Source organism: Lytechinus variegatus, chromosome 2 (genome assembly GCF_018143015.1).
Source record: "Lytechinus variegatus isolate NC3 chromosome 2, Lvar_3.0, whole genome shotgun sequence".
NCBI lineage: Eukaryota > Metazoa > Echinodermata > Echinoidea > Temnopleuroida > Toxopneustidae > Lytechinus > Lytechinus variegatus.
The window spans coordinates 60817901-60837441 of NC_054741.1; the positions used below are offsets into that span (position 1 = coordinate 60817901).

The 19541-nt window shown below is 36.2% G+C and overlaps 1 protein-coding gene and 1 long non-coding RNA gene across 2 annotated transcripts in view; both read right to left on the reverse strand.

Annotated features, from left to right (window-relative positions):
- Positions 1-1402: 1402 nt before the first annotated feature.
- The window catches only part of LOC121408533 (mucin-5B-like), a 33013-nt gene continuing 14874 nt past the window's right edge, over positions 1403-19541 (reverse strand). Inside the window, exons 3-6 of the mRNA XM_041600023.1 lie at positions 10873-10914; positions 8327-8444; positions 5423-5705; positions 1403-4055 (exon numbers count right to left, since the gene is read on the reverse strand). Of these exons, the coding sequence (XP_041455957.1) occupies positions 2413-4055; positions 5423-5705; positions 8327-8444; positions 10873-10914 (2086 nt within the window). The 3' untranslated portion in view covers positions 1403-2412. The remainder of the gene's footprint in view (positions 4056-5422; positions 5706-8326; positions 8445-10872; positions 10915-19541) is intronic.
- On the reverse strand, positions 13778-14906 carry LOC121408534. Its single transcript, XR_005969049.1, has 2 exons — positions 14637-14906; positions 13778-14314 (listed from the first exon to the last, which is right to left on the reverse strand). It is a non-coding gene; the product is annotated as an uncharacterized LOC121408534 (long non-coding RNA).

The following is a 19541-nucleotide window of genomic DNA, read 5'->3' on the forward strand; positions in this document are numbered from 1 at the left end:
TAAGATTTGTTTAAATTGTTGGAATGCACAAATGTTAGGGGGGTTTAATTGGAGGGCAGCAAATTATTGGAGTACTGTTTATACTATTGTTAGAATTTGTTATATTAGACATTTGACTTATTGCAATTCATACGGAAGTTCATCCTAAAATCAAAGTTATAAAACAAGCAGAACAATGTAAGAATCATATGAATGAAGGCTTGGCACAAAATCCATCAGAGAATAGCAGTGTCATGGATTTTTCACATTTCAATTTTGTGATGTAATACTAGTATGCGAACAAAAAATATCTTTACTCATCATAAACCATGGCAAAATAAAAATTCATGGAATTTATATTGCATGAAAATGGGGCAACTGATTGCAGTACTTCATCACAAAATCAGAGTTTTGAAAGTTCATCAGTATGCTATTATTTGATGGATTTCCATCAAACCTTCTTTAATATACATGTAATTTTATAATTTTTGTAATATATTCAATTAAAGATGATGCCAGGGTGGACTTCAGACAATAATGACCGTTTTATTATTACTGTTGATTATATTCAAGTGGGCTACAACCAACTTACTGGGGAAAATAGGACTGAGTTTAGTGCAAAGGTACTATTCAAATTTCTGTCATTCAGTGTCATGAAAACTATTCACTTTGACAAACTTCAATCAACGTACAATGTGCATGTTACTCTTCTTGACTCCTGAGAAGTTCTTATGGTAAATTACATTTTAAAACCATGATGATGATAAACAAGAAAAAACTATCAATTGTTAGAACTTTATGAGCATGACATAATTAAGGTCAATAGCAAGAACCTCATCAACACCACAATCTTAAAGTTTAATTCCAATTACAAAGTGCAATTATGATTACAAGGCGTTCAATTCTGGCAAATTATCTCTCACACACAAATTAGAATTCCATTCCTACGACCGGATGGACCCTCATTCCTCTGCATTATTTACATGCTACTTACAAATATAATATCCACTATGTACAAAGAAATGTTTAAATATATATTCATATATATCTGTCTCTTGTATGAAAGTATCCTTTACATATCTACATCTGCATGATCAGTAATTACAAGAGAACCAAAAAGGCAATTATTAAAGTAAGACTGAAGATATTTGGCACCCCATCACAACATTCATGGTCCATATCGGACACAGGAAGCATTCAAACACAACGATACAAAATAAAAGTCACATTTCAAGACATTGCCTTCAGTGATAAATCATATAAATAATTAAATAATAATAGCTGGATTTTTATAGCGCTTTTTGCCTAAGGATACAAAGCGCTTGCTATTATTACCCCGGCTTTAGCTCGAGCTACCATACCAGAATTAATCCCGACTGGTACCCATTCACCTCACCTGGGTCGAGTGCAGCACAGTGTGGATAAACTTCTTGCTGAAGGAAAACACGCCTTGGCTAGGATTCGAACCCACGACCCTCTGTTTGAAAGGCGAGAGTCAGAAACACTAGATCACGACGCACCCACACCTTAAGAAAAGTTGTTTTTTTCTGAAATACAATATAAAGCCTAGGTGGTCACTGTGTGCATATCCAATTTGCGTTTGTAAGTAGAAAGGGAAAAAACAATTGGGTTATAAATGGCCTGATTTAAATTTGGAATATTGGGAATGATGCTACTTCAGAGAAGAACCATACAATATGTAGGTGAAAGGGTGTACTTTTCATACATTGTACTACTGCTGATTCCAAACTTTGTTTTGAACCAATTATAAAGTTAGTTTGGTGGCATTTTTTTTTTTGGGGGGGGGGTAACAAAGGGGATGTTGCATGAGGGGGAGGTGACTCCGCCCTTAGCCCCTTAACTTTAATGACAACAGTGTTGGGGCACAAGATGATATTAACAGTTTTTTTTTAATGTTCCCTAATTGGCTTTCAAAGCAACAGGTATCTTCCTGACAGGGTCAAAACAAAAATAAAGTATAAATATATCAAACATAAAACAGTACACTCCTTTAAAAAAATATATTGCAATTGAATGGGGTGAAAGTATAAACAGTGATGGAACATCATTACATTACTGTATGCATTATCAGGCAATATCTAAGTTAATAATTTCATAATTGTCTGATCCAAGTGAAACACAATCACACAGGATAAAAACACTGTTGACTGATTTTAGAAGAAAAAATTCATGGTACATGATATTGTGGAATAATTATGAATTGGCTTTAGAGTATTTATTGCATGCTTTTGCCTTTCAGAACTAACATCACTTTCATAATCAAAGCTCAAACAAACAGCAGCAACGATGCCAATATATATGTATAAAGCACCCAAGGCAACCAGCTTACCATCTCAATTGTATCATGCACTGAAGTCTCAATAATAAATAATAAGGCAGTCTACATCCAAGACTCTTTCCCACAGGTAGGCATTATAATTTGACCACAACAGATTGCTGGCTAGTCCTGTTAGCAACTGTTGAAGCAGAATGTCCATTTTTAGCAATTACCTGGGTATTGTTGGTTAAGGTGGCCATTGTCTCGGCTATCTTTGACGTGGTAATTTGGATTTCAGTCTTACCATTAAGATTTTTGCCATGTTTGTTACGTGATCCTTTGCCCCCAGAGGAAGAGGATTTGGATTTTTTACTTGCAGGGGCTGTGGACACTGTGTTTTGGGCTGCAGTTACTGCAGTTGATGCCACAGTAGTGAATGGTCCATGCTTGACCCCTGGTAGGTTCGTTGAGAGAAGTGCTCCCGAAGACGCTAGGCTACCAATGCTCAGTGCACTCGGGTATTGTGCAGGGGGCATTTGTTTGGGGAGTGCTTGTGCAAGAGCTAGTAAATTGGCAGAATCAAGGGACTGTGTGGACGGATGGACAAGAGGTTGTGTGGTTGCCAAGGAAGGGCTAACCTGTGTCGAGGTGGCGAGTTGTATGGGAGATGGTCTTGTAGCTGCAAATGATCCAAGGAAAGGCTGTGGCAACATGGAGTGAGGCAGGCCAATGTAGTTGGATGGATGGGTGAAGAGAAAAGATGCACCAGGATTAGCTGGAGACTGTAGGGCAATAGGTGGGATTAACTGACTGTGACCAGTATGAGACATGACTGGAAGAGTCTGAGTGATAACTGAAGCAGTCATTAGACTTGTAGTGCTTGGAGCTCCTGCGATTGTTGTACTTAGAACACTTGAAGTAAGTGGACTGGTAACAGCAGAAGTTGTAAGCGGAGAGGCAGTTATCACTGATGGTGTGGTCGACTTGGCAGTGAATGTCACTGTGCTTGGGTTTGGAACTGTTGTCCCTGGTCCGCTTGATATGATAGTCTTATGGGTGCTGGTAGTTTGAATGACCGAAGGTTGTGCAAGCAGAGAGTTAATTCCTACTGTAACAACTGGTTTATTAGGTCCCATCACACCTTGCGTGGACGGGTTGAATCCTAACCTGAGAGAAGGGGTGCTCATGATCCGCGGGAGGAGCTGATGAGAAGTCTGTAGCGGAGACTGGATAACAGGAAGCTGAGACGAGAGCTGTCGTCTAACGGGTTGCCTGACAACCGGTTGCTTCCCCAAGAGTTGGCTTACTGTCTGCCTGGTCACACTTCCGGCCAGTGCTCCCGTAGACTGACTAGCCCCAATTGTGGCAGGCGATATCTGACTAGCAACACTATGGAGCACTGTAGACTTAGCCTGTGACATTTGCATGTATGTGGTCCTTTGTGGTGGAATGGTACTGGTTCCCAAGGATGGGGCAGAGCCATGTCTGGACAGGATGGCCTCTGGATGTTTCTGCTTTGGCCTCGAGGGATCGGAGCCTGGAGGGGACTGCACATCTCTCATGTTAGTTAACCTCAACATGGTTTCATTGGCAGAGCGGCTGAGTCCAATCGGGCGGGAAGTGGGATTGGGGTAAGGAAGCTTTTCTTTCATGGTTCCTTGGAAACTGGCAAAGGCTTGCTGGTATGAGCTGGAGACTCCAGGAAGAGGGAAAGGGAGATGAGAAGATGACACAGGTTGGTGGAGAGGAGATTGGGATCGGGACTGGGCACGAGATTTCCTCTCCTCTTCTTCCGCTTCTGTATTAAGAGAAATGGGAGCAAGAGAAGTGACCATTAAGAATGTGATAGCATCTCAAAAAATATTTCATACATGCACAATTGAAAGAAAGGTAAAACCCTTTCCAGTGATATGTATCTCAATTCTATTAAAGAGATATACCCCTAGTAAAATCCAATATTCTTCCACAAAGCATAGGATATCATATATCCTGGATTAAATGATCCCTCTTGCCATTCGGCAAATCTCAACTGTGATGGACTGATCAATGTGTCATGAAGTGACCTTTCTCATCTAATAAAAATTAAATCTTATTTTTATTTACATTGTTGGTATTGAAATAATCAGATACAGCTAGATGTTCTGAACAAGTGGACTGCCTCTGGCCGTCTCACCTGCATCACGCGATTCAAAATAGCAGCAGTGCTGACTTTGAAAACTACTATGACTCGCACAAGATGTTCAGTGATACTTGGTTACTCTTATTTCCACATTTTATGAACTAGACCAATACACTTACAGAGATAGGATGGTAATTCAACAAATACCCCCAATGTGGCTAAAATTCATTGACCTCACATGACCTTTGACCTTGATCATGTGACCTGAAACTTACACAGGATATTCAGTGATACTTGATTACTCTTATGTCCAAGTTTCAAAAGTCAGATCAATAAACTTGTAAAGTTATGATGGTAATTCAACAGATACCCCCATTATGGCCAAAGTTCATTGACCTTTGACCTTGGTCATGTGACCTAAAATGCACACAGAATGTTCAGTGATACTTGATTACTCTTATGTCCAAGTTTTATGAACTAGACCAACATACTTTCAAAGTTTTTATTGTAATTCAACAGATACCCCCAAAACGGCCAAAGTTCATTGACCCTAAATGACCTTTGACCTTGGTCATGTGACGTGAAACTCATGCAGGATGTTTGATGATACTTGATTAAGCTTATGTCCAAGTTTAATGAACTAGGTCCATATATTTTCTAAGTTATGATGACATTTCAAAAACTTAACCTCAGGTTAAGATTTTGATGTTGATTCCCCCAACATGGTCTAAGGTCATTGACCCTAAATGACCTTTGACCTTGGTCATGTGACATGAAACTCTGATAGGATGTTCAGTAATACTTGATTAACCTTATGGCCAAGTTTCATGAACTAAGTCCATATACTTTCTAAGTTATGATGTCATTTCAAAAACTTAACCTTTTTGATGATTGTTTACCCTATATAGCCCAGGGTTTAGCAACTACACTACACAGCAGTCAAATATATTTGCTCGGTATATGGTATAAAATTATCTTTAATTCTCTATTTTTAAGTTAAGGCCTTCTGTCTGTCAACCGTCTACACATGAACAATAGAATCCTACCTGATGCAGTAGATGTCGACGCTTGATCATCGTCAACTTCATTCTTCTTTTCATCATCCACTGTGACTTCCACATCCTTATCCTCAACGACAACCAGTCTCTCTTCCTCATCGTCATCCTCTTCCATCTCCTCCACCTCCCTGGCTGTTGGTAGTTTCAGAGGTTTGCCGATGGTTAGGCCGTTCTTGATCTTGAGAAGGTCCAATCTCTGTTGAGCTTCAATCTTCTGCCGTACCAGTCGGTCAAGTTCATGCTCAAGCTCCCGTTCTTTGCGTGTCAAGACCTAAGACCAGAATATTGGGAAATGGATGAGCGTGGGTGTGCATACCCTTTATGGGTCATCTTTGAAAGTTACAACTTCTTTGGAAAAATGCAATCTTTTGTTACATGACTTTGTGCAATATTGGGTATCATTAAAAGAGACACAGGCAAGATTTATACACTACTCAAAAAAAGTTAAGGACCACTTTTAAAACGTATGTAATTTTTTTTTATATACAAGGTGTTTCTACAATCAACAACTTCCTGACAACAGCAATGCCAAGATACAGCTGTCCTGAATGCCATCAAACACACTGTAATCAATTTGGTTTCAGTTGTTGCATGATGTCTCTCACATCATTGCATATCCTGAAAAGCGGGCCCATTGTGAAGTGGTACAAAAGTGGATTCAAAAGCATTTTCTGTCTTTAGTCTTTACAATCAACAAATTGCTGACAACAGTAATGCCAGGATACAGGTGTCCTGAATATCCTCAAACACAATGAAATCAATTTCAAACATGCAGTTCTTTCACGATGTTTCTCACATCATTGCAGTGGGCCCGTATAAAAGTGGCTTCCAAAGCAATTACTGTCTTTAAAATCAACAACTTGCCTACAACAGCAATGCCAAGACACCACCTAAGTGAAACAGATGTAGCCAGAGCCCTAGGGATGCTCGAAGCTGGCCTCAGTCAGCGAAGAGTAGCCAGAGTGATGGGCGTGTCACACAGTGTCATTAGCAGAGCAAGTGAAAGACACCGAGAGACAGGGCTATACTCTGAGAGACCCCGTAGTGGCCGACCAGTTTCAACAACCCCTAGAGATGATCGCTACTTGACGAATCTCAGTCTCCGCAACCGCTTCAATAATGACTTCACTGCAGCAACTGGAGTGATTGTTTCCACTCAAACAATCCGTAACCGACTTCACAGAGCAAATTTGAATGCCAGACGGCCAGCTCAGTGTGTCCCACTCACCCCTGCTCACAGAAGAATTCATCTCAACTGGGCTCGGCAGCATGTCAGATGGACCAGACAGCAATGGCGTAGAGTTCTGTTCACAGATGAGAGCAGATTTTCCCTTGACCACAATGATGGACGTTTGAGAGTCTGGAGGCGACCAGGAGAGAGATTTGCTGACCCCTGTATTGCAGAACATGACCGTTATGGGGGAGGCAGCATCATGGTGTGGGGAGGCATCACCTATGACAACCGTACTCGTCTCTACGTGGTCCCAGGGAGAGGAATGACAAAAGTGAGGTACAGGGATGAAGTCCTCGAACCTATTGTGGTGCCATGTGCTGAAAATGTGGGTGAAAACTTCATTTTGATGGATGACAATGCCCGTCCCCACCGAGCTAGGGTGGTGACCGAGTTCCTTGAGGGCCATGGAATTGAGCGTATGGAGTGGCCAGCGAGGTCCCCGGACTTGAACCCGATAGAGCACGTCTGGGACATGATGGGGAGAAGTATCCAGCAGCTCGAAGCCCATCCACTTGGACTGCAGCAGCTGGGTGTGGCTCTGGAGGCTGCATGGGATGCACTGGTCGTCAGAGACATTAATCACCTCATTAGCTCCATGAGACAGCGCTGTGAAGCCGTTATTGCTGCAGGAGGAGGTCATACGCGATACTAGGCTGCCTGAAAGACACTCAGACATTCGTTTTTTCCTCTTCATGTCGATAGTTGATACCCCTGTGAACCCACTTTTCAGGATGTGCAGTGATGAGAGCGAGTGTGCAACAACTGAAACCACCCATGCGTGAAATTGATTACAGCGTGTTTAAGGACATTCAGGACAGTTGTACTGAGGTATTTCCAGAAATAAAACACCTTGTATAAAAAAATTATATACATCTTAAAAAGTGGTCCTTAACTTTTTTTGAGTAGTGTAATAGCTTTAATGACCAAATAGACATTACAAATAGACAGTCCAGCCTCACTTATCCTGACAACTTTTTAACAGACTATGTCTCCTGGCTATAAACTAACCTCTATACAAGTCATAAATGCTCTGTTTTTCTGTTACTTTAATTTTGCACAGAAATTACAATAATTTAGAATCATCCACATCCCAAAGAAATAGATACTGTGCAAATATAGATCCCCTCTACAAATATTTATTCAAATGATGTCCCATTACAGTACATTTACTCTCATATTGGGGTATTTACCTTGAAATAAAAAGTGCCGTTACCGAGGCAGCCAAATAAACCAAATCGTAATGTTCTTTGATATGTTACCATGACATAGTTGAGAAAGACTATAAGACATTTACAAGACATACAGTATATTCCTAAAGCCATTGATGTAGATTCGACCATACAGGAGTTGTTCAACGGGATTATCTATTTTGGAAAGGGCATCAACACTTATTCTTGCCCATGCTTGAAACAAGCGATCTTATTAGAAAAAAATAACACTGTAAAATTGGAAATCCCACATTACCATCATTTAAAATCAGGTATTGAAATAAACACATTTTTTGTTAATATTTAAATGTTTAAATAACCATTTTAATTTGTATGGAACACTGGTGAATGTTCTAAATGGTTTCATTTCAGTACAATTGTCTGCATAAATATTCCTAAACCTGCAAAATATTCCATAATATGAAGGTATTACTCTCTGACATACTGTACCTGAATAAATCTGAGGGCACCACGTAGAATGCTAAGGTTGGATGTCTTTGCCTTCTTATCTTCCATGTTAGGTACTGCCTTTCTTAAGTTTTCAAAGCACTCTTTTAGATGTGCCCGCCTGAACATGTACATAGAGAAATAAGAAAATTAATACAGTTCATCATGCTCTTTCAACATCAGGAAGATGTATCAATTTTTATCAAAGCTTTCTTTTAAACTTGAAATAGCCTTATCTAACATTAAAGGGATACTCTGGGATGAAAATATTCATATCTAAATAAAGTGAAATTCACAGAGCAAAATGCTGAAAATTTTATCTAAATCGGATAACAAATAACGAAGCTATCGAATTTTAAAGTTTATCATGATATTTTGTGAAAATAGTTTAATGCACATCATCACGAATATTCATTAAGTAGGCTGAGGATGTCATATCCCCACTTTCCTTTTTCTTATGTAATTACATGAATTCATAATTATTTAATTTTTTCATACATGTGTAAATGATGTGTCTCCATTATGATGAAAAAAGTTGAAGCAATAAATAACTAATGCACTTTATCAGTTGTCAAATGTCAATCAAATTGTTTGTAGTAGAAAAAAATTTGAATAAAGCTAATTTCATAAAACAAGTGGGGATATTAATTCATCAGCCTACCTTATGAATATTCATGAAGACATGCCTAGAACTGTTTCACTGGAGCAATGCAAATCTTTATATTTCAGTAACTCTGTTATTTGTTATCTGACTTTGATAAAATTTTCAGCATTTTGCTCTGCGAGTTTTACTCTATTGAGGTATGAATATTTCCAGCCTGGCCCATCCCTTTAATGTGATAATGATCAGTGAGGCTCAATTACCCTTATGTCTAACTTAATGAAATAATTAGAATAAGAATAAAAGCTGAATAGTGTTTTTTCCTACAAGTAAGGATACAAAGTGCAACAACTATTATTACCCCAGCTTTACGTGTAGCTTGAGCTCCCACTTTTTCTATGGCTCTCAGTGCATTTGAGGAATTAATCCTGCAAGGTACCCACTCACCTGGGTCGAGTGCAGCATGAATTGTGAATAAATTTCTTGCTGAAGGAAAAACACACCATAGCTACATGTACCAGTGTTGAAATTATTTTTTATTTTTAGGGAGCAAATTCAAAAAAAAAAGGAGAGCCATTTTTCGTTTTGCCAGAGCCATTTTTTTCTTGATTCAGTGCATGGTTTTGCATCGCAATTTGTCCTGCTTGTTTACGAATTCATTTAATATTAAACATTGTTTATTGCTTTTTTTTCTTCATTGATATTTATTGTTAATAAATTGTTAATTTATTGCTGTTCATTTACATGCAGGTCTAATGTCTATTGTTTGTATTTCGTATATTAAATTAACTGGACGTTTTAACTTATACAATTTTGTCCATCACATTGAATAGGAGGAAGTTTATCAAATTTATTCAGAGGATTACTTATTTAATAAAACTTATTTCATGAAATATTGAATGCATCACAGCCTGACAGCTAATGTCTACATGTCAACTATTTCTCAAGCTAAGCTATGCCTACGCCCGCACAGCTCTCAGTCAATCATCACCGCAACACAGGAGGGTATGAAACTGCATTAGTGCCACACTCGGACACTGACTGTTACTCTTGGAAAATTCCAATTTCGGTCTTAAAATTGCGGGATCTGCACCTTATTTCTAGAGCACCAAGTGGCTCTAATACTTCAGATTTAACAAGTGGAATTGCCGAAAATTACTCTGAAATTAAATAAGCTGTGATTTTCTTTAGAGATCACAATTTTATTTTCTTGCAAATTTAGGACAGTATCTTCAAAAATAATCCAATAAAAAAGGATATTTTTCACTATCAAAGTTACGGAGAGACCTGCATGGTGCCGGTGCCTCACAGCGTTTTGAAAAATAGTATCAGGGATATCAAGAGTTTGAAACTCGATAAGCATTTTTCTGAAGCCCTGCACCTGTGATTCTAAAAAAATCCAGTTACACTTCAGAACGTGAGGATACATGAAAGTAAAAACTGCAGCTGCACTGGCCTGGTTGTCTGACTACTATATGCAGTCGTAAATGGGAGACTGGACAGGCGCGGACAGGAGCAATTTCATGTTTGGAGTCGCTCGGTACTTGGAAGTTTTAGGCAGTTGCGAGAGCGATTCCATAGCACAAGAGGGCGAAACTGCTCGTTGCTCCCATGTATTTTTAACCGACATGTACAATGTAGTACTCAGACCTAGAGTAAGACCCTCTGTTTCTAATAGAAGGGTCAGAACTAGTGTAGTCAGAACCACTAGTCCATGACGCATCCACAATAATATGTAAGACCTTTTACTTTGAAAGTTATGGTGACATTTGAAAATCTTAATCTTAGATTCAGATTTTGAAGTTAAATCTGCGGACGTCCCAGTCGGGAAAGTGGCACCTATATCTTGCTTCTGCAAGTGACCTGAACTTTGTTATGAAAAAAACTATTTAATGCCCTTCAAAGGTTCAATAAACACAACATACAGAATAACTAGTTGCGGACTGACCTGTTTTTCTCCAGTTTATTATGCACCTCTCTGATTCCAGCCCTATGAGAAAGAGGTAAGAAAACAAATAAGTAATAGAATTTTAAAAATATACACTGTGAGAGTAGTTTTAGAGGTGATATTGTATGAGAAGTGAAGGGGAAAATCTGTTTAAAACACAAGTATATAATAACACAATAGACATGACATCAATAACACATCAGAAATATGCATTCAGCTCTACATGTATACCCAAGCAATTACAATGTCAGTGAAAGTCGGTCAAAAACAGACAAGTGATGGGATGGAATCTTGAATTGCCAGATATTATACAGTACTTGTACATGAAATGAAAACACAGATCTAAGACTAGTAGTCTAATCTTGGGTGAGAAATAGTCATTGCATCTCTGGATGCAAAATCTAAATTTCTACATGAATTGATTGCACTGTACATGTAATTCCAGGGAGTTACTTGTGCTCCCAACTCCCTGGTAATTCCAAAGTGAATTCCTCATGTATGTACATGTACAATGTACAATGTATCTCTAGAGCTTTTACTCTGGGGTTCATAATTTATGTACATGAACTCTACATCTTACTGGAACAGGATCAGTGCATGTACATGTGGTTTTGTCGGGCAGAGTCCTAATTGTTACTCAACAATGTACCAGTAAATATTAATATTTTTATTTCATCACCAATTGTGAGATAAACATACTGTTTCTTTTCAAATTATGTTTGAATTTCATTGAAGTTTGAATCTAATTTTATTAAACGAAGATGTTTATAAAATCTGGCTGTGACCTGTTGGGTAATGTTCTCTTTTGTTGACAATCGGCCAGGCATATGTACGTGTACCATTCAAGACTACATGTATGGCAGGCAAGCAGTGAAAACACATTCATTTAATGAAATTGTGGAAATCATTATAACCCACAAAGGTACACAGCTTTCATAAGGTCAAAATACTAGTAAACTTTCATTTCCTTCTCAAATAGGCAACAAAAAATTTATTTTCTATTCATTATCATACTTGAAAAAATAACCAAGTGGATCGCCTCTGGCAGTCTCGCCTGAATTACACGATTCAATATAGCAGCAGTGCTGATTGACTACATACATGTATAAAATAGATATTCACAAAAAAACCATTCATATAATATGCTACTATATGTATGTTCACTGATCCTGACATTGATCAAGTGACCTACAACTTATGCAAGATGAGAAATGATAAGATTACCCCTATGTCCTCATTTCATTAACTACATTTACATGTACATGTAGGTCCTTTGGCCCATTTTTTTTATGCTAAACCCGGCTGTACCTGTAAAGAGGTGCCCACAGAAAAAATGCTATTTTAGGAGTTTCCTTTAAATACTGTAAAAACCATTTTAAGAATGAATAGATTCCAGTGAAAAAAAAAAAACTCCCATCATAATTTGTAAAAATTTAAATAATGTATAATTCAAACACTTTCCAATCATGACCATCGTGGTGATGCGGCTGATGCCAGCACGGTTGCTGCATATTAATATTTTCCCCAAAATAGTGCAAAATACTCGGAATACCCATTGACTTTATAGGCGGCCCATATCCTGTAGTACCTACCCCTGGTGCTCTCTCTTTAAGGATTATGTAACTCAAGTTCGATAATTCTTACTAGATTAGTACACAGCTCCTCGTCATAATATTAAAGGTTACCAAAAATTTTCTGTAGAATCTGATTTTTTGTGCTATTTCCCCTATTTTGAGGGTGCTGAACATGAATCTGCTTGTTGCCAAATTTATAATTGCCGTCTTCGACTGTTGCCATGGCAACGAATTAATTTCTCAAAAATATCACGTATTCCCCTGTAAATGGTAGATAAACATGGTAAAATTAGCCATTTGGTTAATTTCAAGGTTTTTATTGAATAAGAGTAGAATTTACAAACATTTAATGCCATTGAAGTAGTTCAGATTTTTCTGTTACCATGGTAACGGCCTCTTTTTACCCCCAAAAGAGATAAAAATGAGTAAAGATGTAAAATATGATGAATTCTTTGGAATTTTCCTTAATGTGTGGATGCTGAAAGTAAATATAATTGTTGATAAATATATCAATACCATCTTGCATCATTGCCATGGCAACCAAATAACACCTAATTAGATAAAAATAAAGAGATGGCTGGAAAAGATAATGGTTGAAAATCACTAAGTTAGATATACATCTGTGAGTTTGACCCACTATTCAATTTTAAACAAAATAAGTATTCTGTATGACTTAAATAGCATGTTAAGATTGCTGTTGCCATAGTAACCAATGTTTTATCAATTATTATCAATGTTACATTACCTGTTGCCATGGTAACTGTTTTTTTATATCAAAATCAGTATAGATTTGAGAAAAATTGAAAAGTAAACCTTTTTTTCACCATTTTTGAGTGAAGAACATGTAAAAATGTATATATGCATGTATCTTCCATCTTCTTTGGATATTGCCATGGCAACCAAATAACATCTAATTTGCTGCACAAATACCATAGTGTGAAAAGGTAATGAACATAAATTAAGTTTTCTGCTTGGGTTCATTAGAATGACAAGAATTCATAATTCCATGGCAATCCCTGAATTAATAAGCGATAAATACATGTACCAATGCTAACTTGTATCTACATGTATAATCAAGAAAGGAATGTACTTGTATATTTCATGTCAGAAAGTAATATGCCACACAGGAAACATATTCACTCCAAACAATACTCTCTCTCTCTATCTCTCTCTGGAACATATATAGTGGTTGCTATGGTTACACATTTTTAAGCATTTGAAATTGTTATTTTATGTAGAAAATAATTTTTTATTTTCAAAACAGTGCAACATATTTTGAGAACCATTGAAAACACCAAAATGAGGACAAAATTGTACGCAAATTTCCTTTCTTCTCTTTGTTTCGAGATTTACAATTTCAAACAAATGCCGTTGAACAGTTGTTATAGCAACACAATTACGTTGATTTGGTATACAATAAGTAGCAAACGCTTGTAGACAGTTCAAATAAACTTCAATAAATACTAATTTTGTCTTGTCAAAATTTTATTAAAGTTTTCCTTCCCAGATAAATTTTGTAGGCCAAATCTGGGGCCTGTTTCATAAAACGATTCCAACTTTGTACCACTAACATGGTTAGCAGCCAACCACAATCAGGGTTATCATGGTAGCTAAAATATTGGCAAAAGTTAAAGTAGTCATAACCCTTTATAAACAGGTCCCTGGTGGTGAGTGGGAGTGTGATATTATGTATAATGCAAAACTATTAATTTTGGGCAGTCCACAAGATTGATGACAAAGGTTATTGCAAAATAAAACAGGGGGGGGGGTGTTGGGTCCTTGCAACCTTCTTTCTCAATCCATCCTTGAAATCCCGTTCAATGGCATGAAGCTTTTTATCTGTCAACATGGTCTGTCAGCTGGAAAACCTGCAAAACATAATTCAGGAATCATTATTTAAAATTTCATGCCACTTTTACAGTCTCCTACATAATACTGTTTAAAAATTGTCACAATACAAAATTAATTCTAACTCATTAGTATTATTATTATTTACAGTTCACTTTGGATATAAGCTTATTTCAGTACATAACTCAAATAAAATTTGTGGTTGTTTCCATAACCATGAACCCAGAAACATGTTGGCTTTCACTCAAATTGAAAAATTATCACATAGTTTTGCAAGTCACTATTATATTTATTTATATCTAATTCTTGTAATATGCATAAAATGCTACTACTTTCACTTACATGCATTTCAGCTCATCTGCAAACAAACATGACACTGTGATCGAAGATCAGTTAAATTCGATTTAACTTCCTCACATAAGACGCTGCACGACATGACCTTCTCAGTTGATGCTATGCTCTCTATTAATAGAAATATTAATGAAACAGAAATATATATACCAATGATTTTATTATCAATCATTGATTATTGCTTTGAATAGTAAACGGGAAGTTTCAAAAACACTTCAACTAAATTCAGTAATAAAATAATCATTATAAAATGAGAAACTATTAAGAGTTTCTATGTTATATTCATGAGATCTTGTTATACTTGAACTGTATGTGTGACAGTGCAACAAAAGTATCTTAATATGTTTCTAAAGTTATAATCTATGTGAACATATATACTTACAACTTTAATGATCTGACTAGAAACACCATCAATTGAAGTGTCAAGACTAGACTATTCATCAAACTCCTTGCATTTTTGGTAACACAGTTTCATTTTGCTTTTTGACTCTATTCCTCCTTTTGTTTTTAATGTTTCAAAATTTTCCACTATCTTCATCATGGTGTCACAGTTATGTACAATGTCGAGTATTCCATGGACTGAAGAAGACTGCATTTTCTCTCTTTTCTTCTTCTTTTTCCAGGTATCTATATGTACTACTATATTCATCATGGTGTCATCATTCTAATTCTGTATGAAATTCCTTATTCTAAAGATCTCCATTTCTTTTTTCCTCTTCTCCATTGAAACAGTATTTTCCATCATTTGCATCATGGTGTCATAGTTCTGTACACTGTATTAATTCCATGTTCTGAAGAAGATATCTATTTCTCCTTCTTTTCTTCTTCGATTGTCTTCATCATGGTTTCATAGTTCTGTATAAAATTCTATGTTCTATATAGAATATCCCAATTTCTCCTTCTTTTCCCCTTCCATTGTAATCATCATGGTTTCATAGTTCTGTATAAAATTCCATGTTCTGAAGAAGCTCTCAATTTCTCCTTCTTTTCCTTTTCCACAGTCTTCATCATGGTTTCATAGTTCTGTATAAAATTCCATGTTCTAAAGAGAATATCTCAATTTCCTTCTTTTCCTCTTCCATTTTCTTCATGGTTTCATAGTTCTGTATAAAATTCCATGTTCTGAAGAAGATCTCCATTTCTCCTTCTTTTCATCTTCTCTTTCCAAGTATCTACCACTACCCTAATCATGGTTTCATAGTTCTGTATAAAATTCCATGTTCTGAAGAAGATCTCCATTTCTCCTTCTTTTCATCTTCCATTGTCTTCATCATGGTTTCATAGTTCTGTATAAATTCCATGTTCTGAAGAAAATCTCCATTTCTCCTTCTTTTCATCTTCCATTGTCTTCATCATGGTTTCATAGTTCTGTATAAAATTCCATGTTCTGAAGAAAATCTCCATTTCTCCTTCTTTTCATCTTCCATTGTCTTCATCATGGTTTCATAGTTCTGTATAAAATTCCATGTTCTGAAGAAAATCTTCATATCTCCTTCTTCTTCCATTGTCTTCATCATGGTTTTATAGTTCTGTATAAAATTCCATGTTCTGAAGAAGCTCTCAATTTCTCCTTCTTTTCCTTTTCCACAGTCTTCATCATGGTTTCATAGTTCTGTATAAAATTCCATGTTCTGAAGAAGCTCTCAATTTCTCCTTCTTTTCCTTTTCCACAGTCTTCATCATGGTTTTCATAGTTCTGTATAAAATTCCATGTTCTGAAGAAAATCTTCATATCTCCTTCTTCTTCCATTGTCTTCATCATGGTTTTATAGTTCTGTATAAAATTCCATGTTCTGAAGAAGCTCTCAATTTCTCCTTCTTTTCCTTTTCCACAGTCTTCATCATGGTTTCATAGTTCTGTATAAAATTCCATGTTCTGAAGAAGCTCTCAATTTCTCCTTCTTTTCCTTTTCCACAGTCTTCATCATGGTTTTCATAGTTCTGTATAAAATTCCATGTTCTGAAGAAAATCTTCATATCTCCTTCTTTTCATCTTCTCTTTCCAAGTATCTACTACTACCCTAATCATGGTTTCATAGTTCTGTATAAAATTCCATGTTCTGAAGAAGCTCTCAATTTCTCCTTCTTTTCCTTTTCCACAGTCTTCATCATGGTTTTCATAGTTCTGTATAAAATTCCATGTTCTGAAGAAAATCTTCATATCTCCTTCTTTTCATCTTCTCTTTCCAAGTATCTACTACTACCCTAATCATGGTTTCATAGTTCTGTATAAAATTCCATGTTCTGAAGAAGATCTCCATTTCTCCTTCTTTTCATCTTCCATTGTCTTCATCATGGTTTCATAGTTCTGTATAAAATTCCATGTTCTGAAGAAAATCTCCATTTCTCCTTCTTTTCATCTTCCATTGTCTTCATCATGGTTTCATAGTTCTGTATAAAATTCCATGTTCTGAAGAAGCTCTCAATTTCTCCTTCTTTTCCTTTTCCACAGTCTTCATCATGGTTTCATAGTTCTGTATAAAATTCCATGTTCTGAAGAAAATCTTCATATCTCCTTCTTCTTCCATTGTCTTCATCATGGTTTTATAGTTCTGTATAAAATTCCATGTTCTGAAGAAGCTCTCAATTTCTCCTTCTTTTCCTTTTCCACAGTCTTCATCATGGTTTCATAGTTCTGTATAAAATTCCATGTTCTAAAGAGAATATCTCAATTTCCTTCTTTTCCTCTTCCATTTTCTTCATGGTTTCATAGTTCTGTATAAAATTCCATGTTCTGAAGAAGATCTCCATTTCTCCTTCTTTTCATCTTCTCTTTCCAAGTATCTACCACTACCCTAATCATGGTTTCATAGTTCTGTATAAAATTCCATGTTCTGAAGAAGATCTCCATTTCTCCTTCTTTTCATCTTCCATTGTCTTCATCATGGTTTCATAGTTCTGTATAAATTCCATGTTCTGAAGAAAATCTCCATTTCTCCTTCTTTTCATCTTCCATTGTCTTCATCATGGTTTCATAGTTCTGTATAAAATTCCATGTTCTGAAGAAAATCTCCATTTCTCCTTCTTTTCATCTTCCATTGTCTTCATCATGGTTTCATAGTTCTGTATAAAATTCCATGTTCTGAAGAAAATCTTCATATCTCCTTCTTCTTCCATTGTCTTCATCATGGTTTTATAGTTCTGTATAAAATTCCATGTTCTGAAGAAGCTCTCAATTTCTCCTTCTTTTCCTTTTCCACAGTCTTCATCATGGTTTCATAGTTCTGTATAAAATTCCATGTTCTGAAGAAGCTCTCAATTTCTCCTTCTTTTCCTTTTCCACAGTCTTCATCATGGTTTTCATAGTTCTGTATAAAATTCCATGTTCTGAAGAAAATCTTCATATCTCCTTCTTTTCATCTTCTCTTTCCAAGTATCTACTACTACCCTAATCATGGTTTCATAGTTCTGTATAAAATTCCATGTTCTGAAGAAGCTCTCAATTTCTCCTTCTTTTCCTTTTCCACAGTCTTCATCATGGTTTCATAGTTCTGTATAAAATTCCATGTTCTGAAGAAGCTCTCAATTTCTCCTTCTTTTCCTTTTCCACAGTCTTCATCATGGTTTTCATAGTTCTGTATAAAATTCCATGTTCTGAAGAAAATCTTCATATCTCCTTCTTTTCATCTTCTCTTTCCAAGTATCTACTACTACCCTAATCATGGTTTCATAGTTCTGTATAAAATTCCATGTTCTGAAGAAGCTCTCAATTTCTCCTTCTTTTCCTTTTCCACAGTCTTCATCATGGTTTCATAGTTCTGTATAAAATTCCATGTTCTAAAGAGAATATCTCAATTTCCTTCTTTTCCTCTTCCATTTTCTTCATGGTTTCATAGTTCTGTATAAAATTCCATGTTCTGAAGAAGATCTCAATTTCTCCTTCTTTTCATCTTCTCTTTCCAAGTATCTACTACTACCCTAATCATGGTTTCATAGTTCTGTATAAAATTCCATGTTCTGAAGAAGATCTCCATTTCTCCTTCATATCATCTTCCATTGTCTTCATCATGGTTTCATAGTTCTGTATAAATTCCATGTTCTGAAGAAAATCTCCATTTCTCCTTCTTTTCATCTTCCATTGTCTTCATCATGGTTTCATAGTTCTGTATAAAATTCCATGTTCTGAAGAAAATCTCCATTTCTCCTTCTTTTCATCTTCCATTGTCTTCATCATGGTTTCATAGTTCTGTATAAAATTCCATGTTCTGAAGAAAATCTTCATATCTCCTTCTTCTTCCATTGTCTTCATCATGGTTTTATAGTTCTGTATAAAATTCCATGTTCTGAAGAAGCTCTCAATTTCTCCTTCTTTTCCTTTTCCACAGTCTTCATCATGGTTTCATAGTTCTGTATAAAATTCCATGTTCTAAAGAGAATATCTCAATTTCCTTCTTTTCCTCTTCCATTTTCTTCATGGTTTCATAGTTCTGTATAAAATTCCATGTTCTGAAGAAGATCTCAATTTCTCCTTCTTTTCATCTTCTCTTTCCAAGTATCTACTAATACCCTAATCATGGTTTAATAGTTCTGTATAAAATTCCATGTTCTGAAGAAGCTCTCAATTTCTCCTTCTTTTCCTTTTCCACAGTCTTCATCATGGTTTTCATAGTTCTGTATAAAATTCCATGTTCTGAAGAAAATCTTCATATCTCCTTATCTTCTTCCTTTGTCTTCATCATGGTTTCATAGTTCTATATAAAATTCCATGTTTTGAAAAAGATTTCAATTTCTATACTTCTTTTCTTCTTCCACTGTCTTCATCATGGTTTCATAATTCTGCATTCTGTATTCAATTCGATGTTCTGTAGAAGATTTCAATTTCTTTCATCATTTTCTGTACCAATACCCTCATTGTTATAGCATATTTCTGTATACTGTATGAAATTCCATGTTTTG